This window comes from Moschus berezovskii, chromosome 5 (genome assembly GCF_049115385.1).
Source record: "Moschus berezovskii isolate FMDL1 chromosome 5, NW_MosBer_1.0, whole genome shotgun sequence".
Taxonomy (NCBI): Eukaryota; Metazoa; Chordata; class Mammalia; order Artiodactyla; family Moschidae; genus Moschus; species Moschus berezovskii.
In genome coordinates, this window is record NC_142464.1 from 120,174,263 (window position 1) to 120,198,385 (window position 24,123).

The 24,123-nt window shown below is 39.2% G+C and overlaps 1 protein-coding gene across 7 annotated transcripts in view; it reads right to left on the minus strand.

The window, feature by feature from the left end:
- FBXL5 (F-box and leucine rich repeat protein 5) overlaps positions 1-24,123 on the minus strand; it is a 57,225-nt gene that overhangs the window by 6,606 nt on the left and 26,496 nt on the right. For 6 of the 7 annotated variants that reach the window (XM_088836518.1, XM_088836523.1, XM_088836519.1 and 3 more), the window contains 6 exons: positions 23,346-23,528; positions 20,542-20,667; positions 17,359-17,507; positions 16,471-16,553; positions 12,770-13,495; positions 727-875 (listed from right to left, as the gene is read on the minus strand). In XM_088836518.1, the coding sequence (XP_088692644.1) occupies positions 727-875; positions 12,770-13,495; positions 16,471-16,553; positions 17,359-17,507; positions 20,542-20,667; positions 23,346-23,528 (1,416 nt within the window). The remainder of the gene's footprint in view (positions 1-726; positions 876-12,769; positions 13,496-16,470; positions 16,554-17,358; positions 17,508-20,541; positions 20,668-23,345; positions 23,529-24,123) is intronic. The other variant, XM_088836520.1, reaches the window with a different exon arrangement.

Genomic DNA, 24,123 nt, shown 5'->3' on the forward strand with positions numbered 1-24,123 from the left:
AAATACAGGAGGCTGATTTGCTTCTGAATTGCAGTGTCCACCAGCGATTACCAGATGACCCACAGGGCAGTGAATGTACTTTGAAAAAGCACATTAAACAGTCCCTCTGCAGGGTAGGAATAGGCTTAAAAAAACAAAACGAAACAAAACATCAAGAAATATTTACCTGATGATGTTAAAGGAAAGTGCAGGACTCTGTCTCCAAACTACTATAGGGATTTTAGTCTCTCCCCATTACCACACTCACCATCCTCCTCCATCTTCCAAGAGGTTTATCTGGAACCAGACTCAGGGTACCTGAGGAGCTCACATCACCTGAGTCCTCCTTTTTCTACTGTACCATGAAGCTTTCTTGCCCTACAAGAAAACTGTCACCCCTAAGAACTGGGTGTTATCTGCAATGTCAGTACCTCTCTACCATTGACGAGTGCTCTTTCACTAGAAGAAACTCCCAAAATTTTATAAGAACTGTAATAATTCTACAAAAACTTGCCCCTCTGGATTGATTAAACTATTACATATTTCTAAAATCTGGTAGAATGGATAGCTGAAATCTCTCTCCATAAGAAAAGCTCACGTTTAGAAAAGGACTAAATCTGAAATTACAAAAATGTGTGGTAATTAGAAATCTAGAAAACACAACAGAAATCCTAAGAATTATCAAAACTGTTAAAAAGTGCTAAATCAACTCCTCCAAAATTATCTCATTGTTAAAAAAGGCATTACCGTTAATGTTGTCACAGTAGTAAAAGTATTCATCATTTAGAGAAGGACACGCTGACACCAAGTCCTGCAGGCCTGCACCAGTTACAGTAAGACAACCAGAGAGATTAAGGTGCTCCAAATAAGGCAGCCCTCCTCCCAGAGTCAAAACCCTGCAAGAGAAGCAATCCAACAATGAGAACAGATTAATAATTAAAAGACAGACTCTATGAAAACTTACGCATGTGTATGGTCCAATGGAATATGAACAGATCCTTCAGTCTGAAAATGAGGAAAACTAAAGAATCTGTATAAAACATGACAACTAACTTCATCCTTAGGTAGGACACTGTACATTTAATGGAGACATTTACAAAGACATTCAATAAACAAGTCTATGAAATTTTCTTTATAAGAACATGATAATAAGTCAATTCTTACAGGAAGGAAATACTGAATACTAGAATAGCAATCTTCATTCTCCTACCAAATTGTCTAAGTAAAAATTATCATGAAAATTACTAGACAGTTTGGTAGTTCGAAGAGTTAGAGTCAGCTATACCCAAAATTACTCTCCTAGGTGCATATCCAAGGGAAGCGAAAACACATGCTCACAGAAAAACTTGCAAACAAATGTTCACAGCAGCATTACTCATAATACCCCCAAAATGGAAACAATCCAAATGTTCACCAATGAAAGAGTGGATAAACAAAATTTAGTATAAATAGGATGAAGCTACAAAGTACTAATACATGCAACAGCACGGATGAACCTTGAAAACAGTGCTAAATGAAGAAAGTCAAGACACAAAAGACCATATATTAGGTAATTTCATTTATACGAAATGTCCAAAATAGGCAGAAAAGACAGACAAAGTGGATTACTGGTTGCCAGGGGCTGGGGACAAAGAGGAATGAGGAATGACTCCAATTGAGTATATGGCTTCTTTTTGGTTTAATGAAAATGTCTCTAATTTGATAGTGGCAATGGTTGCCAACCTTGTAAATATATTAAAACCACCGATTTGTACCCTTTAAAAAAACAGATTTAATGTGAATTCCATTTCACTAAAAATGAAAACATTAGGTTTTATTTCATACCTTAAAAGAAGTTTTTAAAATACTATTTATACAAAAACAGTAAAATGAGAAATTGACTAAAATGACAATGGCAGAGCTGAAAAATATCATGAGCAAAATTGAGAACATCAAATTTCATTATGCAACAGCAAAAACTGGGAAAACTAACAACAGTCCATCTGGACAGGGATATCAAAAAGCCTATAATACAATAAATTCAGTAAAAAAAAAAAAGACATAATAAGCATCATTACACAAGCACATGGAAATTAGGAAGTAAAGGTAAGGAAAAGTATGTAAACTACTGAAATCAGAATAAACTAGGGAAATATTTATATACTCAGTGAGAAACACCGATGGACAAACGTCAGGATATACATTTTACTGTTTTGTCATTGCATGTTTAAAAGAAAAAACTGGTCAATCAAAAAGGGTTTATCAAGACAATATACATGAGAGATTAAATGCACACTTCCCCTGATATTTTAACTGAAAAAGACTGATTCTTTTTCTTAAATCACAGATTCCCTGATCCATCCCAGAGTTTAATAACAGCAGCAATTCAGAACCTCTGTGTCTTCACTGGGCCAAGTAATTACAGACAGACATCTTTAAAGGAAGACAATATAAGGTTTACAGTTCATTGAATTTTTTTTTCCTGTAAAGTTGAATAGCTCATAATAAAAAATAAAACAACTTCTAAAAAGGGACCTAAAAGATCTCAGAAGGTACCTCAATGCACAGACTACCTCATGTTCTAAAACTTAACTTTCAGGACATTGAGGACAGACTGCATGGAATATAAAACTTCACAAACACACTTGAGTGAGCTACATATGCATTCACTCACCTCACGGAATCTAGCGGGATATCAAACAAGACAAAAGTAAACAAGCAATTATATGATGAATACTCTTCCAGGAATACAACTAAGGGTGGTGGTGGCCTGAGGGAGAGGGGATCGCAAAAGGTTTCCCATAAGAAGCAACATTTTAACTGGAATGGATACAGAAGCAAGCAGAAGTCAGCCAATACACGCACGCTACAGAGACAGCCAATGCATGAAGACCGGAGAAATACAGTACAGCAGGTCTCAGAGACGGCTGCAGGTCAAGTTCCAGACCACTGCAACAAAGCAGCTAGCACAATAATGCAAGTCACACACATTTTTTGTTAAAGTGCACGTAAACAAGTTATGTTCACATCATACTGTAGAGTCTATTAAGTTTGCAACAGCAATGTCTAAATAACTACATGCATCAGTTCAGTTCAGTCGCTCAGTCGTGTCCACCTTAATAAAAAACATTTTATTGATATTGCTGCTGCTACTGCTGCTAAGTCACTTCAGTCGTGTCCAACTCTGTGCAACCCCATAGACAGCAGCCCACCAGGCTCCCCCGTCCCTGGGATTCTCCAGGCAAGAACACTGGAGTGGGTTGCCATTTCCTTCTCCAATGTGTGAAAGTGAAAAGTGAAAATGAAGTCGCTCAGTCGTGTCCGACCCTTAGCGACCCCACGGACTGCAGACCATTGGTATTAGGGTGGTGCAAAAGTAATTGCAGATTCCAGTGGCCACAGGACTGGAAAAGGTCAATCCTCATCCCAATTCCCAAGAAGGGGTAGTACTAAAGAATGTGCTAACCATCAGACGATTGCATTCATCTCCCAGGTTAGTAAGGTCATGCTTAAAATCTTGCATGCTAAGCTTCAGCATGATGCAAACCAAGAACTTCCAGATGTCCAAGCTGGGTTTCGAGAAGGAAGAGAAACCAGAGATCAAACTGCTAACATTCGCTGGATCATAGAGAAAGCAAGGGAATTCCAGAAAAACATCTACCTCTGTTGCATCGACTACTCCAAAGCCTTTGACTGTGTGGATCATAATAAACTGTGGAAAGCTCTTAAAGAGATGGGAATACCAGACCATCTTACCTGTCTCCTGAGAAACCTACATGAGGGTCAAGAAGCAATTGGTAGAACCCTGTATGGAACAACCGACTGGTTCAAGATTGAGAAAGGAGTATGACGAGGCTCTCTGCTATCACCCTGTTTGTTTAACCTGTATGCTGAGCACATCGTGAAAAACGCCGGGCTGGATGAGTTACAAGCTGGAGTCAAGATAGGCAGGAGAAACGTTAACAACCTCAGATATGCAGATGATACCATTCTAACGGCAGAAAGCAAAGAGGAACTAAAGAGCATCTTGATGAGGGTGAAGGAGGAGAGTCAAAGAGCCAGCTTAAACGTTAAAAAAACTAAGATCATGGCATCCGGCCCCATTATTTCATGGCAAATGGAAGGGGAAAAGATGGAAGCTGTGACAGAGTTCCTCTTCTTGGGCTCTAAAATCACTGCGGATGGTGACTGCAGCCATGAAATCAGAAGACGATTGCTTCTTAGAAGGAAAGTTACGACAAACTTAAGACAGTGTTGAAAACCAGAGACATTACTCTGTCGTCAAAGGTCTGTATAGTCAAGGCTATGGTCTTCCCAGTGGTCATGTACAGTTGTGAGAGCTGGACCGTAAAGAAGGAAGAATGCCGAAGAACTGATGCCTTCCAACTGTGGTGGTGGAGAAGACTCCTGAAAGTCCCTCAGACAGCAAGGAGATCAAATCATTCAATCTCAAGAGAAATCAACCCTGAATACGTGTTGGAAGGACTGATGCTGAAGATGAAGCTCCAGCATTCTGGTCATCTGATGGGAACAGCCAACTGACTGGCAAAGTCCCTGATGCTGGGAAAGACTGAGGGCAGAAGGAGAAGAGGGCATCAGAGGATGAGATGGCTGGACGGCATCACTGATGCAATGCACATGAACTTGGGCAAACAACGGGAGACGGTGAGGGACAGGGAGACCTGGCATGCTGGCAGTCCATGGGGTCGCAGAGTCGGACATGACTGGGTGACTAAACAACAAAAGGCTGGTGCAAAAGTAACTGCAGATTTTGCATTGTGGAAATCTGCCATTTGATATTGGAATACTTTCTTAAATAAAGGTGGTTAAGCTATACATCATTCCAACGCACACTTCTTGCTTTGTTTTTTTGCTAATGACTTATCGTGTGCATGTTAAGTCGCTTCAGTCCAATCTGATTCTTTGTGATCATATGCACCATAGCCCGCCAGGCTCCTATGTCCACGGGATTCTGCAGGCAAGAATACTGGAGCGAGTTACCATTTCTTTCTCCAGTGGATCTTCCCAACCCAGGGATTGAACCCTCATCTCGAGTCTCCAGCATTGGCAGGTGGATTCTTTACCGTATTTTATTTTTATTTTAGACTATGGAAATGATGCTAGACAAGAAGTAAATTCGAGTGATTTTCTTATTCAAATTCAAAATAGGTCATAAAGCAGTGGACACAACTTGCAACATCAGCAACACATCTGGCCCAGGAAACGCTAACTAACATACAATAGTGGTGGTTCAAGAAGTTTTGCAAAGGAGACGAGAGCCCTGATGATGAGGAGCACAGTGGCCAGTCATAGGAAGATGACAACCAACTGATAGCAATCACCAAAGCTGATCCTCTTAAAACCACACAAGACGCTGCTGAAGAAGGTCAACTGTTCCAAGGTCACTCAGCATTTGAAGCAAATTGGAAAGGTGAAAAAGCTTGATAAATGGGTCCTTCGTGGGCTGACCACAAATCTAAAGAACTGTCCTTCTGAAGTGTCTTCTTCCCTTCTTCTACACAATAACAAACCATTTCTGTATTGGACTGTGATGTGTAACGAAAAGTGGATTTTATACGACAACCAGTGATAACCAACTCAGCAGACTGAGAAGCCCCAAAGCACTTCCCAAAGGCAAACCTGCACAGAAAAAAGATCATGGTCACTGTTTGGTGGTCTGCTGCCTGTCTAATCCACTACAGCTTCCTGAATCCCAGCAAAACCATTACATCTTTGAAGTATGCTCAGCAAATCAATGAGATGCAACAAAAACTGCAATGCCTACAGCTGGCACTGGTCAACAGAAAGGGCCCAGTTCTCTTCCATGACAATGATCAACTGCACATCATACAACCAACGCTTCAAAAGTTGAATAGGGCTAGAAGTTTTGCTTTGATCCACAGGGCTGCAGAATGGATGCTGTGTTAGCAGGCATGAAAACAACATTAATCTCACTGTAAACTTCCATCAGAGCTCTTGGGTGACTAGGTACATTATCTCTGAGCAATATTTTGAAAGAAACCTTTTTTTTTTACTGAACAGTAGATCTCAACAGTGGGCTTAAATAATTCATGCTGCACAGATGTGCTGTCATCCAGGCTTTGTCATTTCATTTACAGAGCACAAGCAGAGTAGATTTAACATCATTCTTAAGGGTCCTAGGATTTTCAGAATGGTAAATAAGCACTGGCTTCAACATGAAATCATCAGCTGCATTAACTCCTAACAAGAGTCAGCCTGTCCTTTGAAGCCAGGCACTGATTTCTCCCCTACAGCTATGCAAGTTCTAGATGGCATCTTCTTTCAATATAAGGTTGTTTCACCTGTACTGCAAATCTGTTGTTTAGTGCAACTACTTTCATTAGTTACCTTAGCTAGATCTCCCGAATAATTTGCTGCAATTTCTCTCACCTTGCACTTTAATACATTATGGCTTCTTTCCTCAAACCTCATGATCCAACCTCTGCTGGCTTCCAACTTTCCATCTGCAGCTTCCTCACCTCTCTCAGTCGTCACAGAATTGAAGAGAGTTAGGGTTTTACTCTGAGTTAGGCTCTGGCTTCGAAGAATACAGTGGCTAGTCTGATCTTCCATCCAGACCTCTGTAACTTTCTCCTTAACAGCAACTCAGTTGTTTTGCTTTCTTTTCATTCATTTGTTCAATGAAGTAGCACTTTTAATTCCTTCAAGAAATGTTCCTTTGCTTCTACAACTTAGCTAACTGGTGCAAAGGACCTAGTTTTCAGCCTGCCTTGACCTTCGGGCATGCCTTCTTAACTAGGCTTAATCATTTTCTAGCTTTTGATTTAAAGTGAGAGATGCGTGCCTCTTCGTTTTGCTTGAAGATGTCACGAATAGGGCTATTTACTGGCCTAATTTCAATACTTCTGTGTCTCAGGATGGAGAGAGACAGGGAAACAGCCAGTTGGTGAAGCAGTCAGAACACACACTGACAGCACTTATCAATTAATTTTGCCATCTTGAATGGTTTGTGGCACTCCAAAACAATAGCACCGTGAGAGATCACTGGTCACAGACCATCGTAACAAACAAAGTAATAATGAAAGTTTGAAGAATTGAAGTGTAACACAGAGAAGTGAAGAGAGCAAACACTGTTAGAAAAACGGCACTGAGAGACCTGCTCAAGGCAGGGTTGCCACACGCCTCCAGTCTGTGTGAGATGCAACTATCTGCAAAGTATGACAAAGCAACGTACAATAAAACAAGATATGCCTGTATGTTGGAGGAAAAGGAACTAGATGAGTATAGTTAAAGAAAGGATGGTTCTCTGTGTGTGTGTGTCACGTTTATATGTACCTATCTGATGTCTTTTACTTGTGAAAGGGGAAGATGGGAGGAAGTAAGAAGATATTTAAAGATGGTAACAAGAGATAAACTACAGGGGCAAGCAAGGACCAAGAATGTGAACTTTAATCAAAGGGCAGTTAGACTCACTGAAAGACTCAGATAAAGGAGTAATAACAAGTAATAAGAAATGCATGCTAGAAAGACGAATATAGTCTACTTTTTATCACCAATGTCCAAGTATGCCAGGCAAAATGCAAAATACAATCTCTGCCCTCAACCAAAGACAGAAACATTTAAACAAAATATTAATAATACATGTGATAAGAAAAAAAAAGTTTTAAAAATATATCAAGTTATGGAAATAATATAGATCAGGGAGTGATTCAAAGCAGGAATCCTTAAAAGAACAGAACAAAATCCAGAATTCAATGATTTTGTACAGTTCACATTATCTGGTATCCAATCAAAAACTATTAAACATACAAAGAATAAAAAAACAAATCAAACAATAAACAGACCAATGAATGATAAAGATGATGAAATTAATACATAATGACTTTAAAATAGATTTTATGTTAAATATGCTCAAGGATTTAAAAGAAAATACAAACATAATGAAACAAAAATATCTATGTATTTTTTCTATTTTGGTATGTTTTAAAATATTTACATACATTGTATATTTATGTGTGTGTGTAGGTATATGGTGGTGAACACAAGTACACCAAATGAAACTTCAAGTCATGAAAAATACAGTATCTGAAACAAAAAGTACACTGAATGAGATCAGCAGTGACTAGACATTGCAAAACCAACTCGTGGACGTGGAAGAACGACCAGATGAGCCAAAACGAAGGACCAACAGAAAAACAGAAACAGTGAGGAAAAGAAGCCCTGCCTGGTATTACGGGTTGAGCTGTGCCCCTTCTCCTCTCTCTCTTCAAAAGAACATGCTGAAGTCTTAACCCTCAGTATCATAAGTGTGACTCCGGCTGGAAATATGATCTTTGCAGAATTAATCAAGTTAAGATCAGGTAATCCGGGTGGGCCTTAATCCAGCATGACTGATGACCCCCCCAAACACACATACACACACAGATAATGCCTTGTGAAGACGCATAAATACACAGACACAAAAATGGGACGGCCACGTGAAGACGACCGAGGCACAGACCGGGGCTACTGCGCCACAGCCCAAGCAACACCCAGTTCCATAAGAGGTAGGGAAACTCAAGAAAAGACGCTCCCTCAAAAGTTTCCAGAGGGAGCACGCTTTGGCCAACACCTTGATTACAGAACTCTAGTCTCCAGAACTGTGAGAGAATAAATTCCTATCATTTTAACCAACCTGTTTGTGGTACTTTGTTATGACAGTCAGGGAACTATTACAATCAAGTGACCCATAGGACAGCATCAAGAAGTCTGACATACGTGAATCCCAGCAGGAAGCAAGGGTTACAGAATAGCGAAGAGAGGAAAAAGTACTAGAGAAAATCATGGCTGAATCTTGTTTTTCAATTTTATGAAAGCTAGAAACAACAAATCCAAGAATCACAATAAGATATCCCAAGCAAGACAATGATGAAGCTATCCATATCTACACCAAGGCATACCATGTGCTAACTGCTTTCAAAGCAGAAATGAAGTTTTTAAAGCAGCTAAAGAAACAAACATGTATTACATACAGAAGAGTGAAGACAAAAGGTGAATACAATTTTCACAAATTATGCAAACTGAAAGACATCTTAAAAGTGCTCAAACAAAACTACCAACCCGGAATTCTATACACAGTGAAAATCTTTATAAAATGAAAGCGAAATAAAGAGTTTTCTAGGCAAGAGTTGAGAGAATTTTTACTGTCAAAAGACTTACAGTGTGAAAACTACAGAGGACTTGGCAGGCAAAAGAAAAATGTTACCAAATGGAAACATGAAACTTTACAATAGAAGAATGCCAAAAAAGGTGAAATAAGATTTGTCTGTTAATTTTTTTTTCTAATAGACAACTGTTCAAAGAAAAAATATTAACAATGTTATTCTAGAGTTTAAAACTTATATAGAAATAAAATATATAACAAAACAGCACAAAGAATGGGGAGGGGAACAAGAGCTTACTTTTTTAAGATTCCTACATTCTTTGTGAAGTCGTATAATACTGTTGAGAGCAGAAAGTGATTAGTTTAAAATGCACACACAGAAGCATAAAATATAATTATAAATCTATGTTGAAGGGTACACAAAGTATAAAGAGCTTCCCTGATAGCTCAGCTGGTAAAGAATCCCCCTGCAATGCAGGAGACCCTGGTTCTAGTCCTGGGTCGGGAAGATCCACTGGAGAAGGGATAGGCTACCCACTCCAGTATTCTTGGGCTTCCTTTGTAGCTCAGCTGGTAAAAGAATCTGCCTGCAATGCAAGAGACCTAGGTTTGATCCCTGGACTAGGAAGATCCCCTGGAGAAGGAAAAGGCTAGCCACTCCAGTGTTCTGGCCTGGAGAATCCCATGGACTGCATGTAGTCCATGGGTCACAAAGAGTCGGAGGCGACTGAGCGCCTTTCACTCTGTGTTTTGTGCTGTGCATAGATGGGGCAGCAGTGGAGAAGCAGACACAGAGAACAAACTCAGGACACGGAGAGAAGGGAGGAGGGTGAGAGGCACGCAGAGTAACACGGAGACGTCCAGGACCAGACGTGAAACAGGCAGCCAACGGGGACTTGCGGTAGGGCTCAGGAAACTCAAACAGGGGCTCTGGATCAACCTAGAGGGGTGCGGTGGGGGGAGCGGTGGGAGGGAGGTTCAAAAAGGAGGGCATATATGTGTACCTATGGCTGATTCACGTCGAGGTTTAAAAAAAGATGTAACCTGTACCTGTAACAATATAAAGGGCGATGAGACAGATATCAAGAGTAGGCTGTTGTGGATGACTGAAACTAAGCTGATCATCAAACCACAGTTTTAAGTTTCAAGGTGTAAATTCTATCCCTTAACCAAAATAAAAAAAAATAAAATGGGGAAAAAGGGAGTCAAATGGTATACAACAAACAAAACATAAAAAGAGGACATCACTGAGAAAATGAGGAACAAAAGCATGTAAGTCATAAGGAAAAGAAACAGCTAAATGGCATAAAGTCCCGCTCATCAGTAATTACTTTAAATATGAATCCATCAGATTCTGCTACCAAAAGGTAGCATTTAGTAGACGACAGATTTTTAAATTTTAATCAAAAAATTTTAAAAACGTGGATCCACCTACACACTCTCTATTACAGACCTTACTTTTGATGCAAAAACACAAAGAGGTTAAAAAAGAAAGCATGAGAAAAGATTTCCATGCAAAAAGTAACCAAAAGAGAGGACTTCCCTGGCAGTCCTGTGGTTAAGACGCCACAGTTCCACTTCAGGGTACACTGGTTGAATTTCTGGTTGGGGAACTAGGTCCAACCTGCCACCAAGCATGGCCAAAACAAAGTAACCAAAAGAGAGCCAGGGTGGCTATAACATTGTGAAATGAAAGAGATTTTAAATTTTAAAAAGGTAACCTTTAAAAAGCAGAGGATATGATATATTGGCAAAGGGCTCACCACTCCACTCAGAAGATTAAAAAAATTATGAACAAACACACAAAAATACAAAAAATTCAAAATACACAAAACCAAACTGAAAGAACCAAGGGGAAAACTAAACAGTCCTCCAAAAACAGTTGGCAATTTCAGTACGCCATTTTCAATAATGGATAGAACAAAGGAAGAAGACCAGGAGGGAAACAGAGAACCTGAACTACACTATAAACTGCTCAGCCCTAACAAACACACAGGAACATTCCAGTCACAGCAGAAGACACATTCTTCTCCAGTGCACAAGCAATACTCAGACCATGTCTGGACACAAAAAAAAGTTTAAAGGTTTACTAAATTTTAAAAGATTGACTATTCTGTCTGATAGTCTACCTTTCTTGTCTTACTTCTACCATTAGATTGTAAACTCTATGAAAGCAAGGACTTTTTCCCATTTACTCTAGATCCTATCAGTCGGAAGAGGGCTAGTCACACAGTAGATAATCATTACCAAGATAATGTAATTAAAAGAGCTGCACTTTTTAAAATCTGAGCTGCACTCAAACTGCAGTTCCTAAGGTAGTTCCTGCATTCTCCATTCCCTCAATGAATCCTTCCCTGAATTTAAGCTCCATCATAGCCTTATTGCCCACTATTCCCCAATACACATCCTTCACTACAACCAAATCAGAAAACCAAATCTCCTTCGAATATTCCCCAGAGTCCAACTTAATCTGCTAAAGACCATACTTAAAAGACAAGTAAGATTATTAGGCTTTATGTTGGATGAATTTTTGCTGTTTAACATGCCTGACACCCATTCTTAAAGAGCCTGAGTAAACTTCAAGTCTATGACAGGGTAGATAATCAATCCAGCTACTGCACACTATTAATGCTGAGAACAACTGTAACAACAAAATAACCTAACAACAGCTGCTGCTGCTGCTAAGTCACTTCAGTCGTGTCCGACTCTGTGTGCCCCCACAGACAGACGCCCACCAGGCTCCCCCGTCCCTGGGATTCTCCAGGCAAGAACACTGGAGTGGGTTGCCATTTCCTTCTCCAATGCGTGAAAGTGAAAAGTGAAAGTGAAGTCGCTCAGTCGCATCCGACCCTTAGCGACCCCACGGACTGCAGCCTACCAGGCTCCTCCATCCGTGGGATTTTCTAGGCAAGAGTACTGGAGTGGCTTGCCATTGCCTTCTCCGAACAACAGCTACACAGTGCTTTTGTTGCTGTTCAGTCGATAAGACGTATCTGACTCTGTGCGATCCCAGGGACCGTAGCCCACCAGGCTCTTCTGTCCATAGGATTCTCCAGGCAAGAATACTGGAATGGGCTGCCATGCCTTTCTCCACAGGATCTGTCTGACCCAAGGATCAAACCTGCGTTTCCTGCTTGGCAGGCACTTTACTGTGGGCTCAAAAGACCACTACTGCTTGGAATGGTCTCTTCTCCCTCTGTCATCCATCAATATCCCTTGTCTTTCTTCAGAGTTCAGTTCAGGGTCCTCTTTTCATTCCATTTTCTGATCATTTGCTGCAACTGGATGAGAGGCCTCTCTCTCTCTGAGCCTCAGAGAATCTTTAATCCAACACCCCTTAGAAAGCGTACACACGTAACCCACAGAAGATGTATACTCCTTCTTGTTACAAGTTTTAGAGGTAAAAACTACCCTATTCAGCTTTACATCCACTAACGCACCTTAGCAAATGCCTTGGAGGTATTTGCTAAGTATTTGTTAAACTTTTAAGTTCTTCCTCGCGACAAACGAACTGAACAGACTGAAACATCATGCTGAAGTTACATCACTCCAACAGTGTGGTATAGCAGAAGTGGTTAACTCTCGCAATTAAACCAACCAGCTGAAAGGAATGACTTCGATTCAAAATTTTACACTCCACTGAGGAGAACATGTCCATTTCCTAATACTCTGCAACTGGTTACTCACCTGAGACCATGGTCTGTGATCTGATAACATCCAGACAGACTGAGAAACAGAAGCACACGCCCAGTCTCTTGATCAGATTTTTCACTCCCAGAGTAAATTAAGTCTTTTTCCCTAAGCAGTCTAGTCCTTGGTGCTTTCCTACACAGAGCGAAAGACTCTGGGAGTGCTGACATAGTTCTTAAAGCTGTTCCTGTACAACAATATGAATGACCACAATACGCAAAGGCCGGAGAAGCACAATGCTGTTGCCAGCAGACACTAGTCCTTAGTCCAACAATGTCCTTACTGTAACAAGCAGAGGAGGGACAACTGAAGTTGGATGCTGTTTCCACTACACAAAGACTTTCATCATTTCTGTGTCTCCATTCTACAGCATCTTCAATATCAGCCAAATCTTCAGCATCTAACATCCACACATAAGGTGAAGTGAAATCGTCAGAAGAAATAGGCTTAGTCCAGGGTTGTTCATTATCTACTTCTTCTCCAATATCCTTGTTAGTTACATCATGCAAACAAGCAGACTGCTTGGAGGACTGCATGGTAATGTCTTTATTTTTCCATGTAGTCGAAGTAAGTTTGCTTGTAGAAGTTTTCAAAAGGCCACTCTCATGAGTTGTCAAAATTCCAAGAGCTCTAGAAATTTTCTCCAGAGCCACATCTGTGATTTTTTCACATCCAGATAGATCAAGATGCCGAAGACTCTGGCAGCAACCAAGCCAAGACCAACTGTTAATTAAGAGGTAACAAGACTATTAGTGAATATGATTAAATTCTTCAAAAGCATTTATTCATACATAAATAAATGGAAACTACAGGAAAGAGTTTAAATCTAACATAATCAATCATTTATTGAATATCTATTGTCAAGCATTTTTTTAGATGCTGGAAATATGCAAAGATAACAGGAGTAAGCAGAAGATATTAAGAAGAGGTGGCAAGAATACACAGAAGAACTGTACAAAAAAAATCTTCACGACCCAGATAATCACGATGGTGTGATCACTCCCCTAGAGCCAGACATCCAAGAATGTGAAGTCAAGTGGGCCTTAGAAAGCATCACTACGAACAAAGCTAGTGGAGGTGATGGAATTCCAGGTGAGCTACTTCAAATCCTGAAAGATGATGCTGTGAAAGTGCTCCACTCAATATGCCAGCAAATTTGGAAAACTCAGCAGTGGCCACAGGACTGGAAAAGGTCAGTCTTCATTTCAATCCCAAAGAAAGGCAATGCCAAAGAATGCTCAAACTACCGCACAACTGCACTCATCTCACACGCTAGTAAAGTCATGCTCAAAATTCTCCAAGCCAGGCTGCAGCAATACGTGAACCGTGAACTTCCAGATGTTCAAGCAGGTTTTAGAAAAGGCAAAGGAACCAGAGACAAACTGCCAACACCCACTGGATCACCGAAAAAGCAAGAGAGTTCCAGAAAAACATCTATTTCTGCTTTATTGACTATGCCAAAGCCTCTGACTGTATGGATTACAAGAAACTGTGGAAAATTCTGAAAGAGATGGGAATACCAGACCACCTGACCTGCCTCTTGAGAAACCTGTATGCAGGTCAGGAAGCAACAGTTAGAACTGGACATGGAACAACCGACTAGTTCCAAATAGGAAAAGGAGTACGTCAAGGCTGTATATTGTCACCTTGCTTATTTAACTTATATGCAGAGTACATCATGAGGAACGCTGGGCTGGAAGAAGCACAAGCTGGAATCAAGATTGCCGGGAGAAATATCAATAACCTCAGATATGCAGATGACACCACCCTTATGGCAGAAAGTGAAGAGGAACTCAAAAGCCTCTTGATGAAAGTGAAAGAGGAGAGTGAAAAAGTTGGCTTGAAGCTCAACATTCAGAAAACTAAGGTCTGGTCCCATCACTTCATGGGAAATAGATGGGGAAACAGTGGAAACAGTGTCAGACTTTATTTTTTGGGCTCCAAAATCACTGCAGATGCTGATGGCAGCCATGAAATTAAAAGATGCTTACTCCTTGGAAGGAAAGTTATGACCAACCTAGATAGTATATTAAAAAGCAGAGACATTACTTTGCCAACAAAGGTCCATCTAGTCAAGGTTATGGTTTTTCCCGTGGTCATGTATGGATGTGAGACTTGGACTGTGAAGAAAGCTGATCACCGAAGAGTTGATGCTTTTGAACTGTGGTGTTGGAGAAGACTCTTGAGAGTCCCTTGGACTACAAGGAGATCCAACCAGTCCATTCTAAAGGAGCTCAGTCCTGGGTATTCATTGGAAGGACTGATGCTAAAGCTGAAACTCCAATACTTTGGCCACCTCATGCGAAGAATTGACTCACTGGAAAAGAGTCTGATGCTGGGAGGGATTGGGGGTGGGAGGAGACGGGGACAACAGAGGATGAGATGGCTGGATGGCATCACCAACTCGAAAGACATGAATTTGAGTGAACTCTGGGAGTTGGTGATGGACAGGGAGGCCTGGCGTGCTGTGATTCATGGGGTCGCAAAGAGTCGGACATGACTGAGCGACTGAACTGAACCGAACTGAAGAGTATTGTTACCTCAACAGAAGGGGAGGGAAGGAGAAGGGTATGGAAAGGAAAGACTATTTGTCATCCTGAAAAATAACCAGTCGAGGAGAAAAGCTGCTTACACATGAAGAGAAGGAAAATAATAATTAAGAGGAGCAGTCTCTTAATTGTTCAGAAGAACAAGCTCCAGGAACTGGTAAAGAATTAGCCTTATCCAGGGAGGCATACACTGCCCTCTCTGAAACAGGAAGACAGGTCCTGATATAAAAACTAGGTGGCGAAGTGCAGGGTGAGGCAGGAGGAGGAGGGAAGTAGCAGCATCCAAGGAAATAAAGTCCGAAGGCGGCTTGAAAAAAGTGTCAGAACTTCAGAACAAGTACAAAGAGCAAGAGCGAGCTTGGCCAAATGGTGCTGTGAGTCAACTGAAAACAAAAACGCCTTTGAAACACAGCCCCAGTACAGTGCACTAACGCATATACATGGAATTTAGAAGGATGGTAACGATAACCCTGTATACGAGACAGCAAAAGAGACACAGGTGTACAGAACAGTCTCTGAGACTCTGTGGGAGAGGGCGAGGGTGGGATGATTTGGGAGAATGGCAATGAAACATGTATATTGTCATATGTGAAACGAATCACCAGTCCAGGTTCGACACATGATACAGGATGCTCGGGGCTGGTGCACGGGGATTACCCGGAGGGAGGATAAGGAGAGGAGGGAGGTGGGAGGAGGTTCAGGATGGGGAACACATGTACACCCGGGGCAGATTCATGTCAATGTATGGCAAAACCAATATAATACTGTAAAATAATTAGCCTCCAATAAAAAATATGAATATATTAAAAAATATATTATTACACATAACACATTAATGAATATTAAAAAAGCACTATTCAAAAAAAAAAAAAACACAGCCCCAATCTATACCATTGCACAGCACAGCTCAAGAGCCTAAACACCAGGAGGAGATTATAAAGATGACAGGATGATACAAATATAAGTTTTGGGACCTAAAGACAAGAATAAACAATTGGAGCATGCTATCAAGTTATTGCCATAACATGACCAAAATCCGATAGCAAAAAATAACAGTGCAAAAATAACGATGCAAATTAAAAACTACAGAACAATTCTATCAATTCATAGTTAGAAATCATCAAATTTAAATACTCAAAAATAACTAACCTGTCAAATGCAGAATCTGAAATGTCAGTTTGGGTGAGATCCAAATGCTCCAAATTAGGACACAGCTCTAAAATCTGCCTAACCTAAAAGGGGGAAAAAAATCACTGTGAAGATCTGCAGATGCTTAGTTAGGGTTAGAGACATAACTTTCAGTAAACAATACATCCAGGAGTTCTCAAACTTTTCTGCATGTGATAATCACTTCAATTTTGCATTAAAAATATATTTCGTGATGAAACCCCAGAAAAATCCATTTTATTAATTTACATTTTTAAGGAATACCCAAGGAGATTCTTTTTTTTTTTCCCAAGGAGATTCTGATGAAGGATGTCACAAGATCATCTTTTCTAAAACTGTAATTTAATCTCATCTGCCCATCTTATCATGCCTTACATATTATAGAGTCATGTACAACTTCCTGATAGTCCAGTGGTTAAGAATCCATGCCTCGTAACTAGCCTCCAATTAAAATTTAAAAAGTAAAAATGAAAAAAAAATAAAGAATCCATGCCTCCAAGGCAAGAGGCCTGGGTTCAATCCCTGGTCAGGGAACTAATATCCCACATGCCTCATGGTGCAGCAAAAATAACATTTAAAAGCAAAAAACCTGGGTTTCATCACTTAACATCTGTGAAACTAAGTAAATTGTTTAACCTCTCTTGGTCTCTGTTTCCTTTTCTATGTGCAGCAATGATATCTATGTACAAAGATTACTATGAGAACTGAAATGAAAAAAGAAGAAAATCAGCAGTGTATGCCTACCTAAGGGAAGGCACACTCGTGGGTAAAGTTATTTTTCTTCTTAATTAAGCTTAGCAATAAGCAAACCAAATGGAGATTCATTGCTACTTTTTCTTAATACCCAAGCTAGTGCAAATTTATACCTACCATTTTGCTGGAAACTGCAGAGCTGTAGGCTAATACTAAAGTTTTTACAGAAGTGCCAACATATGGTAGAACATTATGAATTAAGCCATGGAGTAAACGTTTTTCCATTTGTGCAATGCTGATAGCAATCGATTCCTCTCCAGACTCTTCTGGAAAATGAATTCAAAAGTCTAAGAACATGATACACCAGTTATAATCAGGCTATTCAAGGAATCACTATATCATTAAATATGAAATACTTTTCACTCTCCTTAAACTCCCTTATATATGCAAAGCAAATCTAACGGACAAGTTCTCATCAGCCAGCAGTTAATATTTAACAGTTCTGATATCAACTGAAAAAAGACAAAGGGGGAAAAGAAGTTTAAATGGGAAGGAAGGGAGAAAGTTTTTACATGATTCAAGGTTGAAGGTAATTTTCTTCTCACGCTAATTAACAGAGGGAAGAGTCAAAATAACTCCAGTTACAGGTACCGAAAAAATTTTGGAAAAAATACTCTACTTAAAAAACAGTGCAAGTTCTTCAAAAGAATACAGGATATGAAGAGGAAAATGAACCACAGTAAAAATAATAAAAAGTATTATTCAATATCTCACATAAATAAAAGGGACACGGACCTAGAAGAGATTTGAAACAAGTTAGGCTGGCCATGAGTCAAGGAAGGAAAAACACCTTAGAATTTTTAAGAAATTAAAAATAAGCAAAGCTTTCGCTTTTTGCTTAATAACTTAGCAATACTGTAATAACAAGTACCAAAACCAAAAAACAAATAAAAAACCCAATCTGATATAAGGAAAAAAACACACTACACTAAAAACAATGAATTAATAATCTTATCCTATTGCTTTCTTGCTTATCTGAAGATCTAACTCAAATATCTCTAAACATAAAACAGTTGAACAGGAGAAGCTGAGGAAGTCTCATTTAACACAAAACTGAGTGTAGCAGACAAAAGGAATTTAAGTAGAAAGAGTAATTCTGAATTTGTGACTAATGTTTCCATGTTACAGATATTATTCTAAATTCTTCCTTTAGCCAAACATAAATGTGATATATAGGGATAAAAATGACTTTCAATGAACCCTATTTATTCTACTATTTTATTTCCAAATGATTCTTTTGTTTCTGTGGCTGTCACTAAATATGTACTATTTACTGTGAAATCCTAAGAAGAAACATCCTATGAAGAGTAATAACTTCTCTGCAAGACTAGTAAAAACAGCTAAGCTGAAAAAGCACTAACACAGATGGCAGATCCAAGTTTAGTCTTGGATATACTACACAGCTGAACAGATATATTACCTTAGAAAGGCTCCATCATTATAACCTTAACCTTTCCCTTTCAATGTGAAAGCAAACAACAGTTGTCTCTTTGTCTGTCTTTAGGAGCTGAGATAAACACATTAAGTCTGATAAGATCTTTAAAACTCAACACAGATATTATGAACTGATTTTTTTAGAATGGGTAAATCAAGTCTTCCTAACAGGTCACGTGGTAAAGAATTTGCCTGCAATGCAAGAGACCCCGGTTCAACTCCTGCGTCAGGAAGATCCCCTGGAGGAGGGATTGGATACCCACTCCAGTATTCTTGGGATTCCCCTGTGGCTCACCTGATAAAGAACCCGCCTGCAATACGGGAGACCTGGGTTCAATCCCTGGATTGGGAAGATCCCTGGAGAAGGGAACAGCTACCCACCTCAGTATTCTGGCCTGGAGAATTCCAAGGACTGTACAGTCCATGCGGTAACAAAGAGTCGGACACGAATGAATGACTTTCACTTCCCTAGGGTGACATAAGACTAAAGACTGTAACTCCTTGAGGTCTTTGCTCAAATCTCAAGAGACCTTCCTACCCACTCCCTGGGAAATGGTAACTTCTTTCCTCTCTTCCTGGCACACTTTTTCATTATTTTTCTCCACAGCACTTGATACTACCTAATAAAGTACGGATTTTGCCTGTGTTTACTATCAGCCGCCACCTCTAAATTTTAAGCTAAACAAAGCCAAGGATTTTTTTCCATTTTGTTCACTATTAACCTCATGCCAAAAAAGTGCCTGCCACAGGGTAAGCAAACCAGCAAATACCACTGGAAGAGACTTCTTCCTTATATGACACCTTCAAACATTTAAAACTATGCCACGTTGTTTATTTCATAAGAATAAACCTGATATGAAAGAGTCATTTCTGTATTCATAGTCCTTACTTTCTGCAAGTTCACTTCTTCTGCCAGACCAGCTGACTATAAGTGGGCGGCTTACAAATAAATTCCTACAGGTTCAATGTTATGATGTATAAGAATATCTTATTCATCAACTCTTTCTTTTTACTACTTCATCATCTTTTAATAATCATTATCTAGGATAATATCAAGACAGAACTGTGTCCTTCTCCTCCATATTCCCAAAAAGCATCTTTCTGCACCTCTGCTGCTGCTGCTGCTAAGTTGCTTCAGTCGTGTCTGACTCTGTGCGACCCCATAGACGGCAGCCCACCAGGCTGCCCCGTCCCTGGGATTCTCCAGGCAAGAACAATGGAGTGGGTTGCCATTTCCTTCTCCAATTTCTGCACTTCTACTATAGCATTTTCCAATATGCACCATGATTAAGAATCTTGTATTCAATTCTTCCGTCTGTGAGTTCTTTGAGGGCAAGATCAAGTCTTCGTCACCTCTGAATTCTCCCACAGTGCTTAATGAATGCCTACACTAGTTTATAAAATCCTCTACCATTTAAAAGGAGTTCCCATATATATCACTTCTTAATTCTACAGCCACCACATGAGGCAAGTGGCATGACTGTTTACAAATGACTAAACAGGTTCAACAGCTTCATGATGCTTCCTCTGGGCCATGGACAACTCATAAATACTACTGAACTGATCAAATGAAGTGGCCCTAAAAACACATGGTAAACTGCAGAGCACTATAATCAATGTATATTATTTCAATAAGGAAAAAGGCCATCGTTTTCTGATTTTTTAGGTGTTTGCATAAATACAAAACATATGGGAATCAAGCCTATATGCAATTAAAAATTAAACAATTTTAAAAGCAGTAGGCTTAAAAACACCAGTTACTTTAGAAAACACAAACTACACAAATCCTAGCACCTAAGTACTTGTGAAATGTAACATTAATTATTAAAGCACTATGTAACAGTTTTAATTCTAAACAGAGCTTACCAGATTCATCTATATCGGCATCCTCATCCCACTCCTGAAAAGCACGACTCTCATCCTGTCTATTCCTCACCCATTCCTCATCAGGTTCAGTATCAAGTTCGGTTGCAGGACCACTATACCAGTCACCTACTCAACAAATAAACAAAAGGAACAAAGTAAGATTAATTGTGTGCTAAGCTCTCAATTGCGTCCGACTCTTTGCAACCCCATGGACTGTAGCCCACCAGGTTCCTTAGTCCATGGGGATTCTCCAGGCAAGAATATTGGAGTGGGTTACCATGCCCTCCTCCAGGGGATCTTCCCAACCCAGGGATCAAACCCAGGTCTCCAGCACTGCAGGCAGATTCTTTACTGTCTGAGACAGCAGGGAAGCCCAAGATTAGATTGGCTATCATTAAAAAAAATAAATAAAACCTACTTTTTTTCTTCTTCTCCTAAAGTAACTTATTTATAACAAAAATCTCTGCACAAAAAAAATACATGAGCTCTAGGCAATGAGCTAGCTATTGTTAGAAAGACTCAATTGCGATTTTAAAAAGTACACTTAAATAAGCACAAAATTCAATTTCAGACACACCAAAAGAACTATGACAAATAATTATCAATAGTCTTAACATGCAATTTCAGAAATCACTGAAAACAACCAAACCTTTTTCCCCTGCTGTGGCTTCAACACTGGCTCCAGCAATACCTCCATTACAACAGCTAATAAACAAAAGGAAGCAAGACTTTCTATTCAGCAGTGAATTAGTCAGCAATTCAGAAGTCAAAGGAAAAGAGTAAGGTAAACCATACATTTAAAGATCCCACAGAAGGCGCTGAAATTAAATTACCTGATTGTGAAGAGACTATGCACAATTAAATTCCTGAACTCCTAACACTAGTAAATCTATCAATAACTTGGTGCTCCCCAATCTTCAGTTCAGTTCAGTCACTCAGTCGTGTCCAACTCTCTGTGACCCCACGGACTGCAACACGCCAGGCTTCCCCATCCATCACCAACACCAGGAGCTTGCTCAAACTCATGTCCATCGAGTTGGTGATGCCATCCAACCGTCTCATCTTCTGCTGTCCTCTTCTCCTCCTGCCCTCAATCTTTCCCGGCATCAGGGTCTTCTCTACTAAGTCCGTTCTTCGCATCAGGGCCAAAATACTGGAGTTTCCAGCTTCAGCATCAGTCCTTCCAATGAATATTCGGGACTGATTTCCTTTAGGATTGACTGGATTCTAAGGTTAAGAACCTTCAACCTTAGCACCAATGATATTCTGAAGGGGACGACAGAGGATGAGCCATGGGGTCGCAGAATCAGACACAATTGAGCGACTGAAGTGAACTGAACTGACATTCTGGGCTGGCTAATTCTTCCTTGCAGAGGGCCCTCCTGTGCACTGGGGGGTGCTGAGCAGTCACTCTGGCCTCCACTCAATGGATGTCAGTGTAATACTTCAAGGTGGGACAAACAAGAATGCCTCTATTTCAAAACAGGGGACATTTCAAAATATCCCTTGGAAGGAGTAAAATCAATTGTGATTGAGAACAACAGGAAACAAATACTGTAAATAAATTAAAATCATTTTTATTGGAACTTTATATGTATATTAAAAACAGAAAGAAAAAAACAGCATACAGCATATACAAGATCTAGTTAACGTCACAGAAATCTGGCCTATCATTGTTATATTTGATCTTTATAGCAAACAGTACCTAATTATGTATTAATAAGTAATTTTTCATAATCAAAGATAGTTAAAAAAAGAATATTTGACATATCCATACTTGCTTTATTTGACTTTTCACTTAATATATTATTATCCTCAATAGGAAAAATTATTCCACATTAATAATTCTAATCATTTGGATTATATAAGTCTACCCAATATTCCAAACAGCTTAATGAAAAAACATTAAATACCCAGCAAAAGCCTATTTTAAAAGTGCTACATATTAATATAAAAAAATAAAACTTTTAAAATTAGGTTTATAGCTTATGTAAAATAATATATATTTCCATGTCAAAGTGACAAATTACAGGAAAAAAAAATCAATGTAAATTTGAGGTAAATACTCACCTAGAAAAATTGTTTTAATTCAGTGAGAGAATAAATGCCATATTAGTTGCATTTATACCGTGACTGTATCATATGCTCATGAAAACAAAATTTTCTTTCTTTACGTATAAAACTAATTTACCACAATGAAATTAATTCAAAATAGTTAAGTTATAGAATGAGGCATTACTAATCACAAAAAAATATGCTATAGACAAAAACAGATTCAGTTATCTTGAGCCACTATCAAAACGGAAACAATATTGCCTCATTTTTTAATTTTATCAGATTAATTTATTCTGTATTTTTAAAATACTCATCTAATTATTTAAAGCTGCTCTCACAACCTATTGATTTTAGTTTCAACTCTCTGTTATGGAAAATTCCAAACATAGTCAAAAGCAGGAATAAGTAGCATTGAACAAGCCAGATAACGAACACCTTTGTACCTATCACCTATCTTCAACAGTTATCAACGTTTTGCCAATTATTTTTCATTCCATCCCCAATTATTTTTTCCTAATTATTTTTAAGGAAATTGCACACATCACACAATTCACCCATGAATACTTAAGCATCGTTAGCTTTTACAAACTGTATACAAAGAAAGACCTATACTCTATTAACCTAGCTTTTAGTCAACCTTTCAGAGTTTCCCTCTCTGGCCTTGCTTATTAATGTCTATATGTGTTTACCTTAAAAAAAAAGAAAAGACTAAAATATTTTTAAAACAAATTAAGCATCTCTTTACCTACCTCTGGCCCAATGAACAGGGTAAAGATGCTTCCAGAGTGATCCAGTCTTTGCCAGCTGAGACCATTTAGTGCTCACTTGACTGCAGCGACATAATTCTTGAGGATTAAGATAACTGAAAATTGACACCATTACCTCAGGAGGAAGATGATTTATACCCGTGGATTGTTCTGACACCTCTGCTTCTGAAATAAAAAAGGAAAAGTTTAACTTTAAAGGCTACAAGAGCAAATGCAGTAAGAAATTACAATCACATTTCTATAATAAAATCCAGTGCCTAAAGTCCACTCCTTCCTGTTTGCAAGATGTGAAAAGGAAATAACATGAATTAGAGGTAACATGGAGATGTTAAACTGTTAAGGATCTGCAGGGTTAAACTATCATGGCCCAAATCATACTGCATCAGTGGGAGCTACAGTAATGAACACAGAACTGACTTCCTTTTACAAAGGCGTCACCAAAAAAAACAATGCTCACTTTATAGTATAAGAAGCATCATTTGAAAAAGGAATCCAACAGGTTACACAGCTTTAAGTCAGCAAGTATAGAGTCAGCCAGATTATGAGATCTCCAAGGCATTTATAATGACATACCAATCTTACAATGTTTTCCGTTCACACATGACAAGTATCTCCCTTGTGTTTCCTCTTTGATTTTCACGTTTCATGTAAGAGCTCGTGAGATCTGACTTCTAACCTTTAGGTGCCCTAATCTACTTATCCTATTTAAGAGCCAGTTGAGACAATATAATGTAAATATTTCTAATGCTGGTATACATTT